This window comes from Clarias gariepinus, chromosome 10, assembly GCF_024256425.1.
Source record: "Clarias gariepinus isolate MV-2021 ecotype Netherlands chromosome 10, CGAR_prim_01v2, whole genome shotgun sequence".
NCBI lineage: Eukaryota > Metazoa > Chordata > Actinopteri > Siluriformes > Clariidae > Clarias > Clarias gariepinus.
Window position 1 is genome coordinate 18779584 of NC_071109.1, and position 13732 is coordinate 18793315.

The 13732-nt window shown below is 38.1% G+C and overlaps 1 protein-coding gene across 5 annotated transcripts in view; it reads left to right on the forward strand.

Moving 5' to 3' along the window:
- Positions 1 to 13732, forward strand: part of fgf13a (fibroblast growth factor 13a) — a 111495-nt gene that overhangs the window by 65868 nt on the left and 31895 nt on the right. Inside the window, exon 1 of one of the 5 annotated variants that reach the window (XM_053505776.1) lies at positions 5476 to 5730. The exons of 3 other annotated variants lie outside the window; for them this stretch is intronic. In XM_053505776.1, the coding sequence (XP_053361751.1) occupies positions 5700 to 5730 (31 nt within the window). In that variant the 5' untranslated portion in view covers positions 5476 to 5699. Of the gene's footprint in view, positions 1 to 5475; positions 5731 to 12586; positions 13226 to 13732 lie in introns of those variants that run through there. One more of the 5 variants, XM_053505773.1, reaches the window with a different exon arrangement.

The following is a 13732-nucleotide window of genomic DNA, read 5'->3' on the forward strand; positions in this document are numbered from 1 at the left end:
CATGGTCCCACTCACTCCTGGATGTCAAAAGGATTGGATGCCAGTGCCAAAACCCACATACAAAATCACTCATGCTAGCACTTTCAGCAAAAAAGCATATTTTAAATGTTGCCTTGTTTCTATAGTACTTGCTTTTAAGTTGTTCTGAACTGTCTCTGAACCATCTGTGTTCTGGCTTCAGGAAGTGGAACATCTTTGGGAATCTTGGGGAATCATGAAAACGAAAAGTTTATAAGAGCTCATTTTAATATACATTAAGAGACTGACTTATTTGCTCCACATGGTGTTTTTATACATATAGATAGACTAAAACCGATTATTACACTTGTAAGTTTGCAAATATACTTTGCCCGATCTGTAACCACAGTTTCAGTATTCTCTCTACCCCACTTATTATGGATCGTTTTTTCGTCCAAAGGACCACTGCTAAACAAATAGTCATAGAGCGTAAGTGTTTCAAGGGTGCTTTCTCAATTACTGGATGTGATAGCAGGCAGATGATAAATTGTACAGAAACACATGGGCTAGACTTTATGGAGTGGCGGTCAAAACTATTAAGACAATATTTGTCAAGTACTGTAGTTTTCTCTGTGCAAGGGACATGTGGATTCAATAATTAGTCCTAGTCAATCTGAAGAGTTGTGCTAACAAGAAGGCTAGTTTAATGAATAGATGGAACAAATATGTGGTGATAACTGGCGATCTACTGTACTGTAGCTACGCTAGCTTAAAAAACAACCCTGAATCCCAAAGCACAGCATATTTCATATCATCGTCTCATTTGCACCAGAAGGACTGAATGAGTTAATGCTAAAAAAACACAATAAAATTCTGGAAAAATTACAGATTTGTATACTGTACAAATCCAACTTCTGCAAATTAATATCCTTATTTCTTTTTTCTTCCATTTTCATATGCTTGTTATGAAATAACCTCATAACCGCAAAACCACTTTTGATTAAGTTGTGAATCAATTGCTAGGATACTATTTTATCTTGGTGACAAATTATCAGATTATCAGGTAATCTAGGAGATAATCAAGTAATCTTTTTATTTTTTATCTCTTAAATACACCTTGGAGATAATTATTAACAAAAATACATAGTACATGAATGTTGGTTAAAAGTGCTCTTGTGTGTATAAACTAATTCTTGGTCAGCCATCACCATAGCCATATTAGGCACTGCTACTAAGCATAAGCGAAATACCTTATAACTCCTAATATGAAGACTAGCTTTTTTCTTTAATAAATTTCACATATGAACGATCAAAACAATGCTTATGAGCTACTGTAATCAGCTTACAAAACTGTCCCATCTGTTTTTGACTGCTAAGGGCAATGTGGTTGTGATTTGAGTTATTTTCGGGTATGTGACATTGCAGTTGCTAAGCGTACAACAACAATGCAGTCCACTAAATTGATGCATAAAAAGCACCCAAAAAAGACAAAAAAATATTATGGACCTGTTTTGCCTGTCCCACAAATTCTGTAAATAGTATTAGTATTAACAGCCAGAGTGTTCTGTCTCACTAAAAATTATCTTAAGTAATTTATAGCAATACAATGTTTTTTAGATCATCTTGCAATGCAATTTCAATCAGTCATTCATCTACAGGAGTCGATGATTTCGATTTATCCTGGTCAAGGCCGTGGTTGATCCTTGGAATCCTAGATGCAATGCAGAAATACAGAATGCAAACACATGCACACTGAGTACAGTGTGAACTCCACAGTGTCTACAGTGGTGCTGGTCTGATAAATTATGTTTTCGTTTTGCACCACATTTTCTTGTTGGCAGCTGTGTGATATTCCTGGTAGAGAACGTTTCTATGTAATCTGTGGTGTGTTGAAGCCAAAGCATATTTAACTCTAGTGATGAACCACTATGATAATTATACAGGGGAAGTTAGTCTCAAGCTAAGGAGTCTTAAACATAATACTTCACTTTACATTCTGTGGTAGACGTCACTTGAACAACATTTCAAAAGTCTAGACCATTGGAAACTAAATTATAACTTTATTATTAATAGTTCCTCACTTGCTGTAAGCATGTTTCAATCATTAACAAATAGTCTCTTAGGAACAAGTATTAGCAGACCATTGTATTAAACATAATTGACCATTTCAGGGACTATCAGGTTGAGGCTTGGTAAGTGGGTCATGTTCTGAGAGATGTGTGTCTCAATATTCCTGTGCTTTACTCGTCCCATAAAGGTAAAGTAGGGTAGACTGGCAACCCAGAAACAGGCAGGATCTGGGCTAGCTTCAGCACACCAAGCTTGTGGCCCCGTTCAGAGGTCTGCATTGCTGAAGATGCCAACTCACTATCCACTTCTTTCCTATTAAACTGGCTTATATTGTCATAAAGCTCATTAACACATATACCTTTTAATGTATAGGTTTAATACTAACACATTATATGAGCTGGTTCTTTTAACTTCATCAGCCATGCAAGTCCATCAGGTCAGCCTGTCCAACAGCATAAGCATATGTTCGACAGCATGTTTTGCCGTAATGCAAGCTATTTTCTTCTCACAAAATTAATAGTAAACTGCTATGGACAGGGGTCCAGACATAGTGCATCGACTAAGTGTGAGCCATATTGAAAGAAAGACACCCAGTCCCTGTGGAGAACTGTGTAACTCACACTGGTCTCTGAAATAAGAGCAGCTTTCGTATTACTCATTCCAGTCATGTGGGCTCCAGCATGGAGCTGCACCATAGGGACCATTTCACAGCCACTGATGCAGGTTAAGACTCATAAAAGAGAGTGCAGGTGTACGAATCGATCCCAAAGGGCAGGAGTTCAGAATGGCACACCAGATCCAGATCAATAAACGCACAAGTCATTCAGTTAGGAACTTGCAGTAAGAATCAGTGTGGGAGAAAGTCTTCAGCAATGTAAGTCATTCAGACTATTCAGATGCTTGCTGCGTCTTCTGCATGACAGGAGCTTCTATAATTATTCTTAGTGCGGCTGAGATGCCACTGGGGATCCAACTACAAAAGGTACTTTACTTCAAGGTAAGGCTGAAAGTCTGTTAAGATATGAAAATAGCTGCTGTTGTCTGACTGAGGAAGGTATTTGTTTTATCAGCCAGTTTTACTGTGCACTCTAGTTCACCCTGATCACCCTTTCTATCCTTTATAATAGAGCCTGCATGTGTTAACCCTGTTACCGTTGTTGTTTGCAGAACAAGCTGACTGACCATGTGGAATATTGAAATAGATCTTTTCCTAAAGCTCCTTCTTACTCCATTGTCTTCTTTTTCCATTTCGTTTCCCATTATCTCTGTTACATCTGGGTATTTTCATCAGGCTTTTAAAAATATTTGATTTTTTTTCTTTTTGTTGAATTCTTTCTGGTTCATTTCTTCTATTTCTATTTTTATTTTTTGTTCTGTTGTAATGTGACAGTAGAATGTCTTATAACCTAATTTTCTTTATGGCTGCAATTTAGAGAGTTGATCTTTATCTCCTTTTTGTGTATAGACACAGTCTCTATGACAACCTCCACCATTGCCATGAAACTGGTATCCAGTGTTCTACAGCATAGATTGCTTTTTACCATTGCCTTTTTTTTCCAACAGTAATCCTGGACAGAGGTTGTATCAGTATAGCAACTGATTTATCCTAATTATACAAAACTCTTAACTTAATTGCTTCAGATGTTTCTGTACATCTGTCTACAGCTAAATCACACAAGCAAATGTTTACTTCATGTGACTTTATAAACTTACAAAATAGATGTTTAATAAACATTTATGACATCTAAAAATATTGTCTTTCCTAGAAGAATGGAGGTCCCATACTGTTAAACTGACCTCATACAGTATTTATGCCCACAGGTTTGGAATTGGATGTTCAGGTGTTGACATACTTTTCACTATTTTTACAAACTCACAAATCCCTGACAATATGACCTGAGCCTGTGTCTGCAGCCTGATAGCCAATAATTGTAGTAATCATCGTCATCATCATCATCATCATCATCATCCACTGAAATTGTGTGCATTTGTATCGATTAAGAACAATACCATCTAGTGATTAGTAAGGGTACTTGCAGCCCTAAACTATCTGGGATGATGTCAGCCCCACTGCCAGTCCCAGAATATGAGGCAGAGAGACAGAGAGAGAGAGAGAGAGAAAGAGAGAGGTGGGAGAATCGGTGGATAGTAGAGATCAATATGGCCATCTGTGTGCTTGTATGTGTCAGCAGGAAGCATCACGTCAGCCTGGCAGTACTTTGCCTCAGAAAGGGTGCAGGTGCCTGGAAAAGTGAACTTGCTTGGTGAGCTTGGTGTTGGAATGAATGCTGTCTGAAGTTATCTAGAATTACTTTTTGTTATATTATAACAACTGTTCAGAATCTGTTAATTTAGTTTTAATTAAAGGCACAGATCAGACAGTAGTTCTGGATGCAAGATAATGGACATATATACTGTAAATGAATGCACTTGCTGTAATGCATTATCCTTTTGTAGTTAATTGAAAGGTGTTTGTATGGCAGACACATCAAACAATCCAAGCTTAGCATGAACAGGTTTAAAACCCTGTTATAAATATAACATGATTTGAAATGTATAATTGTTCATAAGGTTAGACTTTAAGGAGTTTATTTAACATTGAAGGAATGTCCTGCCTTATAATCAGTTATGAAAAGTTTTGAAGGGTCAAATGGCAAATTTAGTAAATAAATAAGAGGAAATCATCTGTTTAAAAAAAAGGATTAAACAAGACATTATTGTGCTACATCATCATAATTTTATGAGTTTGTTTATGGTGTGTATGTTTGTGATCATTCTACATACGTGTTTTTTTTTTCTCCTTGATATTAATTTATGCCTAAGCAGATAGGAATATAATTCCCTTTTTGAAGCTATTGATATAAAACGTTGTTTTATATTAAGTAACATTTCTGATGTCACAAAAAATAACATTCTCTATTATTATTATTATTATTATTATTATTATTGTTATTATACATGTATATGTGACGAATTTGAAAGTTTGGCAGGAACACGAAGTTGCTAGTTGTGATTCTCTCGCGCCATCTAGTGGTGATAAATACAAAAGTTTAAGAACATTGTTCTGAATAATAATAATAATAATAATCATAATAATAATAATAAATGTTTCTGTAAATCCTGGTGACTGACAGGGTGGGTTGACTGAAGGAGCAGGGGTTGGCCGCTGTCATGTCGCCAGATGAGCGCTGATGTGTTTGAGCGCAAAGTGGCCGCTCCTGCGTAACTGGTTTATGCGGCGCATTAACGGATCACTTTACAGTCGTTTGCGTGTAACGTGAGAGGAGAAGAGAAGAGAGGAGAGGAGAGGAGAAAAGAGGAGGCTCCTCTTGATCAGGAAGCCCAGTTTGTGCGCATCGCTCGATTGCACTCTGACAATTTTTAGCCAGAGCACCGCAGTTTTAGTGAACGCACGCCCTTGCGCTCGCCGCATCCACAACGCTTCCCCAATGAATCTTTAATGAGCGCTTTAGAAGTCCTAATGGCATGTCACTAATGTCCATTAATGATCTCCGAATGCACCAGGCCCCGCCTCGATGGCTTCTCGTCTTGGTCCCTTGAGACTTCTTTTAATATGGTTAAAACTTTGAAAACATCTTCCTGTTCGCAGTGAACCATCGTTGGACTGTTCTTGCCTTTCCGCACATTGTCTTCGCTTTTTGACGATAAACATGACTTTTCCTCTTAGAAAATCTACATCAGGTATGGATTTACTTCACTGACTTCATTTACGTTTTTAAATATTATTACGACGAAGGAACATTAATGAGAATCAAATATCATTCATTAATTTTCATCTAGATAAGAATACTACTTTCTAAAGAGCTACGTGGTCAAATATGTATCTGTTGTTGGCGTTTGTTAAAATGATGTCACACCGAGCAGCATTTCCTTATTTGTAACTTTTTGTAAACCTTATGCGCACATAGAGTAAGAGAAAGAGAGCGGAGAGCGAGTAACTCTCCATGGTGCTGAAAAACACTCGTCACTTACTGCAGTTCCACTGGCGATCATATTATTCGAAACTGTGGCGTTTGCATGTTAGTTTGTATAAAGTTCATATATTAGTTGATAAACAATAATGCATATGTCATAGATCAATATATTCAGGCTGTGTTAGGTTTAATTTTATTTTAATATAGGAACATTTTCCACTTGACTATTTAATCTCCAACCTTTAATTATGATTTCTTTGTGCGGCACTAGAACAGAACGAATCTGTGAAATCTTTGAAACGTCGTAGACATGTTTATCTTACAGTTCATTCGAACTGTCTATTGACTATTTTTCACTAGTGTTTGTTGATCCTGTCCTTCTTGTATGTTTGCGCAGCATGTTTTTTTTTTTTTTGTCCATTCTGTTATTTTTTTTTTAATATAGCGCTTTTTAGAATGGTCATAGTCGCAAAGCAACTTTACAGTATCAATAGAAAATTAGTGAAATTTGTATAAAATGTGTGAGAAAAAATATATAAATGAAAAAAAAATTACTGCTCTAACACACCCTTCTTCAGCGCAGACTCCTGAGGGGCTTGTTAATCAGCTAAAGCATCACAAAGTGCAATGCAACAATACTACAGGGCCACAATTAGAGAGAGAACAATTAAATGTTATTTTAACAATTATTGCAATTAAAAACCCTCACCAGATCATCTTATACATGGTAATCAAATTTCTCTGGGTAAATAGCCATCAACAGCTTTCCAGTGAAAGAATCCTTTTTGTACAGTAGATGGCACTATAGCAAAACGTCTGAACGCTGCACGATGGATAGAGGGGAAGAATTCACCCCTGCACATTTGTGTGTTTAGGTCCAATGTCATGAAACCATAGGCGAAAAGGTTCGATTCAGTATAAAACTGCAAATGATTTTGTCAGGGCTGTGTAAAGACCGCTTTGAAGTGCTCATTGTTTAGAAAAAGATATGTATAAATAATTTAAAATATCATCTTCAGCATAACTTGCTGAATTATATCCAAGCAAAACACAAATCCTGAATACTGTATGACTATATTGATTTATCCAATTACACTCACTGGCCACTTCATTAGGTATACCTTGCTGGTACTGGGTTGGAACTCACTTTCTTAATTCTTCATGGCGTAGACAAGCTGTTGAAAACATTCTTTAGAGATTTTACTTTATATTGACATGATAGCACCATGCAATCTATGATGCGAATCTCCACATCCCAAAGATTACATATTAGATTGAGACCTGGTGACTGTAGAGGGCAATTGAGTACAGTACATTGTCATGTTCAAAAAACACTATTACACCACGAGCAGCTGCCTGAACAACATGATATAAGGCAGGATGGGTCCTTGCATTCATGTTGTGATCCTGATCCTACTATCTGAATTTTGCAGCAGAAATGTAAGCTTATTGGTTTAAATTATTAAATTTAAGTTTGTTCAATCTTGGTAAGCCCAGTTTTCTCTTCTTACCTAAACGGAATTACACCTGATGTGGTTTTCTGCTGCTGTAACCCATCTGCTTCAAGGTTCGACATTTTGTGCAAACCAATCTGGGCATTTTCATCTGGCCTCTGGCATCAATGAGGCATTTTTGCCCAGAGAACCACTGCTCACTAAATATTTTGTATTTTTGGGGGGGATATTTTTTTATTTGCTCTTTTCAGACCATTCTCTGTAAACCCAGGAAATGGCTGTGCTGGAAAATCCCAGCAGATCAGCAGTTTTGGAAGTACTCAGCCCAGGCCGTCTGGCACCAACAACCACACCACGTTCAAAGTCACTTAAATCACCTATTTATTAATTCTGATGCTTGGTTTAAACTTCAGCAGGCTGTCTTCACCATCTACATGCCTTACTGCGTTGAGTTGCTGCCATATGATTGGCTGATTAGATGTTTGTGTTAAAAAGCAGTTGAATATGTGTATCTAATGAAGTGAAATTATTTTAACCATATTCAGTTACTGATTTCCCTTCAGGTAGTGTAGATGATCAGTTAAAAATCCTGAATAGTGTGGAAGCTTGTCACTGGAGCTAGTAGCAAACAAGAATGCATATAATAACATACTCCTGTTTTATTGCATTCTCTCATAGACTGGGTAAAGCAGGGAAATTCAAGCTACTAATTCAGTAATTAAGTTATTACTAACTTTGACTGTATTATACCGTAATTCATGGCTTTTGTAATACAAATGATTGCTTCATGCATTATCTGATGCTCTGCTCATTTCAATCGGGCCTATGAAATATGCACTGCCTCTGTCTGCCTCAGACAGTTTTTTTTCTTTTCTTCACCATTTTTAAGCATCTTTTTATTTACAATTGAATGAAGTACTGGGGGAGCTATTTAATATCTTGATTTTAATACACATTAGAAAATGTGTTTCGCCAGCTCTGACTTGAACTGGATAACCTTTAATATCATTTAAATCATTAGTAACTAAAATTATCCTTTTTATCTATTTTGAAATTTATATGTATTAATAAAAAAATAATAATAATAAAATATTTTCATTCATTTGGCGAATACCGGATAAAGCGGTATAGACGATGAGTGAGTGAGTGAGTGAGTGAGTATACGGCAGTATACTGTATAGAGAACACAACAAACCCTAGTGAGCTTTTTTATTTTAACATGGCAGTCAGTCAGTAACATAAAATTTTTGAAAGCAACCGTCTCTGCAGCTTTACAGTTCACTCACCGCTTTATGCTTTGCACTCTTAAAAGTGCACACACATTCAGTCACTACTTATGGAGAGAGAGAAGAAGAAGAAAATGAAGCAGAAAGCAGGAGCGAGAGATCACATAAATATACATGGTAGATAAGCAGGGCTCAGGTGTGCCATGGTGGTCAGTACTCCTCTAGCTCCAAATATTACCCTTCCACTCAAGACCGGGGACAATTTTCATTTCAAAGAAAAGAAAGAAAAAGAAATAATGAACCTCCAACCAATTTACCACACCTAACAGAAATTATGACTAATGCTCTGGCATTCATTAAGCATTTTAACAAGAAATACACAGTATATCCCTAACCATCACTCAGCACCCTTGCATTCTATGTTTGCATGCTTTAAACATACAATAGGTCTAGTGACATGGTTCTAAAAATGGTGTCAGATTTACTGTACTTTTCATATGTAATATGCTAGAGTGTATCAAAACAAGCTTCACTACTGCTTATTTACCTGCCTACAATCACACTGGTGACTGCTTTATGAATCATTTACTATTTGTTTTGGTGGTAAAGCTTGGCAAGATCTGATTAACTGTCTGAGTTTTTATAGCATTGTGGGATTTGATCATGCACAGAAAATGTGCTTTCTAATTTGGAAGTAATGAGTATTACACAAATGTGTTAGATAAAAAAAAAAAAATTGTCCACATTTCAAAGTGCTAGTAACACTGCCACACCGTTAATTATAATTAAACATTTTAAAAAAATCAATAGTGTACCTAAGAGGCTGCAAAGTCTAAGGAAATGCAGTTTGCCCCCACCCACACACAAGAGGCTGAGTGAATAGAAAATGCGATTAGGTTCAGTGGTTGGGGTGAAGCTCAGAAACTAAAGGACTAACTGTGATTTGTACTTTTCTGTGCCTGTCATTGCGAATACAGCACTATATTTTGTTCAACCTAAGTGAAATAGTCTTAAAGTAAATGGCAGAAAAAAAGAACTACATGTTGTAAACCCTTATTAACAAGATGTCTAGTCCCTTTAGTCAAATGCTCTCAAAATATGCTTCAGTAAAGAAGGAAAAAGAGAAAATCAGAGATTCAGAATCAGAGATTAGAGAAAATCTTCAACAGAAATATTTGACCATAAATTATTTGGATTAACTCAATTAATTATTTCATCTTCTATTTGTCGCAATGTTTTAATATAAAGCCTACAACTGCTCATTTCCCAGATACAGTGATGACAAGATTTTTGGAGGCACAAGTAAAAAGATTTTACATTACTAATAAAGACAGCTATGTTTATATAAATAGCCTTATTCCCTCTTTTGCAAATTGATAATGAACTCACCAAACATTGATTAACAATCAATTAATAATTATGTGAAATTGACCGGGTTTTATCATCTGGGTAGCTGCAGTACATGTAGCAAGCTAAAGTATTATTAGTATGAGGACACATCGATTGAAATGCCATTTTAATTTAATTTCTATTACATCAATGTTGTGAAAGTAAAAACTTTTATGGGAAAAGAAAAAAATGTGGACACTTGACAATCACATGCTTTTTGAACATCCAATTCCAGATTTAGTCTCTCTATATTTTTATAACAACCTTCACTCTTCTGGGAAGGCTTTCCACTAAATTTTGGAGCTTGGCTGTATGGATTTGTGCTCATTCAGCCAAAATAGCATTATTGAAGTCAGGCACTGATATGGGGTGAAAGGCTTGGCATGCAATTAGTGTTCCCAAAGGTGTTTAGTGGATTTTACATCAGTGCTCTGTGGAGGCCACTTGAGTTTTTTTTTTTTCATTCCATCCTTGACAAACCTTGTTTTTATGGTCCTAGCTTTGTGCACATAAGCACTGTCATGCTAGAACAGGTTTGGGCCTCTTAGTTCCAGTGAAGGAAATCTAATTTTACAGCATAAAACGACCTATACAAGTGTGTGCTTCCAACTTTAAGGTAATTGTTTTAGGAAAATGCACACATACGTAGATGATATTTGACAATATAATTTATATAGTATCTACAAAACCTTTTTGTAAGTCAGTGTTCCAGCCTTGTCATAATTTTATTACCATACATAAAATCCTACACTACAGCACCCGATTTAACCATTTTAATGATGACAGCAAACATTCTTATTCAGAGACAATTTTCAGGAAATGTTGTCACAAATGTGCTTTTCATCTATGTATTATTCACATATTTTTCCTATGTATTTTATTTGTCTTCATTGCCATATATCTTGGGATTCTGTTTCCCTGTTCTCCTTGTGTGTGCTGTTTCACTTACCTCTCTACATTGTATCCTATTGTACAAGTAATATAGTGACAGTAATCAGCAGCCCTCCGGTATTTTTTTCCTGAAAATAAATAATATTGCCTTACTATACATACGTTGCCAGGTCTGGAGACCTGGAGTGTATCCCAGTAGCTTACGGCACAAGGCAGGGTACACTCTAGATGGGGTGCCGACCCACTGCAGGGTGCAATGACACACACGCACACCCAATTATACACCACAGGGAATTTGGAAATGCCAACAACAGGCAGGCACAACAGGAGACAAATATTAGCAACACAAAAAAAGTCAAGTAAAAAGTGAAGCAACTGATGAGCTTTCATATTGTTTTCACTAAAAGTAAAAAAAAATTATTGTGACAGTGATGCACTCCACATACTGTATACAGTTTACACACAACCATTTACCTACACAATGCTATTTTTAGAATGAGTACATCTGACTCATGGTCAGATTGGTGGTTTTGCCCACCTTCTATAACAAGCAGTGTAGCTCATACTGATGTTCCCGTGAAGTCCAGGCAAAAGACAAGAAGTGTCACTGAAAAGCTGGAACACCCACCACAGCAACCAAGTCCAGAGTGTGAAGTTGGGCCTGACCCAGGTTGTCCTACCTCCTCAAAACTTCAGGGATGGAGACATGCCTACTGCGATCGGTAGAAACTAGTTCTTTGCTCTGGCACATAGATCTTGCGCATCTACTGTATAAAAATGGCAATGGCAGTGTGAGATATTGTATACATACAGTATGTACACACAATGAGATCTAACTTGTAAATGATACTGTCATGAATCTTATATCACGATTTAACCTTAAATTATTAGTCACATATACCTTACATCACAGTGATTTGTTTTGTTGTTGTTTGTTTCGCATGTCCCAGTTAGGAAGCAGGGTCAACCAGGATACAGCACCCCTGAAGCAGAGGGTTAAGTGCCTTGGGTTAAGGGTATGAGTTCTGAGTTACTCATCAGAAGGTCTGGAGGGGGTAACTCCAAAATAACGTTTGCTTTTAAAACCACTATGTAACCACTATCTCCATTTAACCTCCTGCTTTGTAACTCTGTCACGCAAACAACTCCCTTTGGCAGTGAAATTAAGACCTTGATGAACTTTGGACTTTAAATGTCTGAAAGTCCAAATGGCATTTGTAGGCTAAATATGGGACCGATTGGTCGTTCCTCAATCATTTGCTCGCATCTGCGAAGTGCATCTGGTGCATGCCATAAGAGTCAGATCTGCCTCAGTGGAGAGGCATTCGCTGTAAGAAACACAAATGTCAACACACTGTCCATGACGCACAGCGCGCGCACGATGGAGAGCCCAAATCAAGGCGTATCAAAAGCTCTTGCGCGCGAAATGCAACACAAATAATCCAGCTCGAGTTAGATGGTGAATAAGAACCATATAAGAGGAGAGAAAAAAAACAAGCTCTGCAGAAAACTGCGATCTCGTTAACAGGTGTTTATTCCGGCTGCGCATTACTACAGAGCACTCGCTCTCGTTCTTCACTTTCTCTCCCACTCACTCCCTTCCTTCCTCCCTCCCTCACTCTGCCTCTGTGCTCCTGCTGCTGTTCCTCCCATGTGATGCGTGAATGTTTTGGTGGCATCATGTGAAACGCGTGTTGGGGATCTGGACAGAAGGAAAAGCACGGTTGGTGCACGGAGGTGCCGTGTTCAGCATTGTGGAGTGGAACGCTGTGGGGTGTCACGTGTGGACGCCGTGTTGATCCTTTGCAGAAGATGAGTCTATAAAATGCATCATCCGGGAGGCGCGCGCGCGAATCCGAGCGCAGTTTCTACTGGGGAGTGTGAACTCTGGTTAGACTTTACAGTTCTGGTGCAACTTTGAGTTCATTCTCTGATTGTTTTATTTGATTTTTTTTGCTCTCATTCGAAACAAACGATGACGGCCGCTCTGATTTTCGAAGTCGGATGTGAGCGGGTTAACAGATCGGTGTAGAAATCCGGTTGAGGAAGAGCGGAGGGAGACACCAGCCTCTCTCAGCGCGCGCTTCTGGGCGGCTCGGCGCCACACTGGCTATGGCGGCGGCGATCGCGAGCTCCCTCATTCGTCAGAAAAGGCAGGCGAGGGAGCGCGAGAAGTCCAACGCCTGCCGCTGCACCAGCAGCCCGAACAAAGCCAAAAGTGCATGCGAGAAACCGAGCCGCCTCAGCGTCTTCTCCCGGGTCAAGCTCTTCGGGTCTAAGAAGCGCCGGAGGAGACGTCCAGGTGCTCAGAGAGGCTCATGTCATCTCCTTTATCACCACCACTACCATCATCATCATCATCATCATCATGTTCACGACATTACATTACATTAATTTACACACATGATTACATTCTTTCTTACATCACTTACTGTGCATCCGTCAATTCATCACACACTAATCCCCATCGCTCTTTCCTAAATCCACTCTCTTTCCTCATCTCTGTCACATCATCAGTTTTGCAGTATATGTACCAGTCTTTAGTTTGTGCTTCTGAACTTAGACATAAACTTTATCAGGACTGAGTGGGAAAGCTTGCCGTGTGCAGAACATGCAGCAAAACTAACGCCACAGCAGAGCTTTCAATAATCCCAGGGAGGTAATAAATGAAAACAGGGAAAGTCAATATGCAAATGTTTGTTCTAAAGCCACCTAGACATTGTGCACTTATTGGTTGCAGAGAGAATACTAGCAAAAAGAGTGGGCACAGCTTTGTGTGCTTGTGTGTGTGTTCACACGCATGCATGTG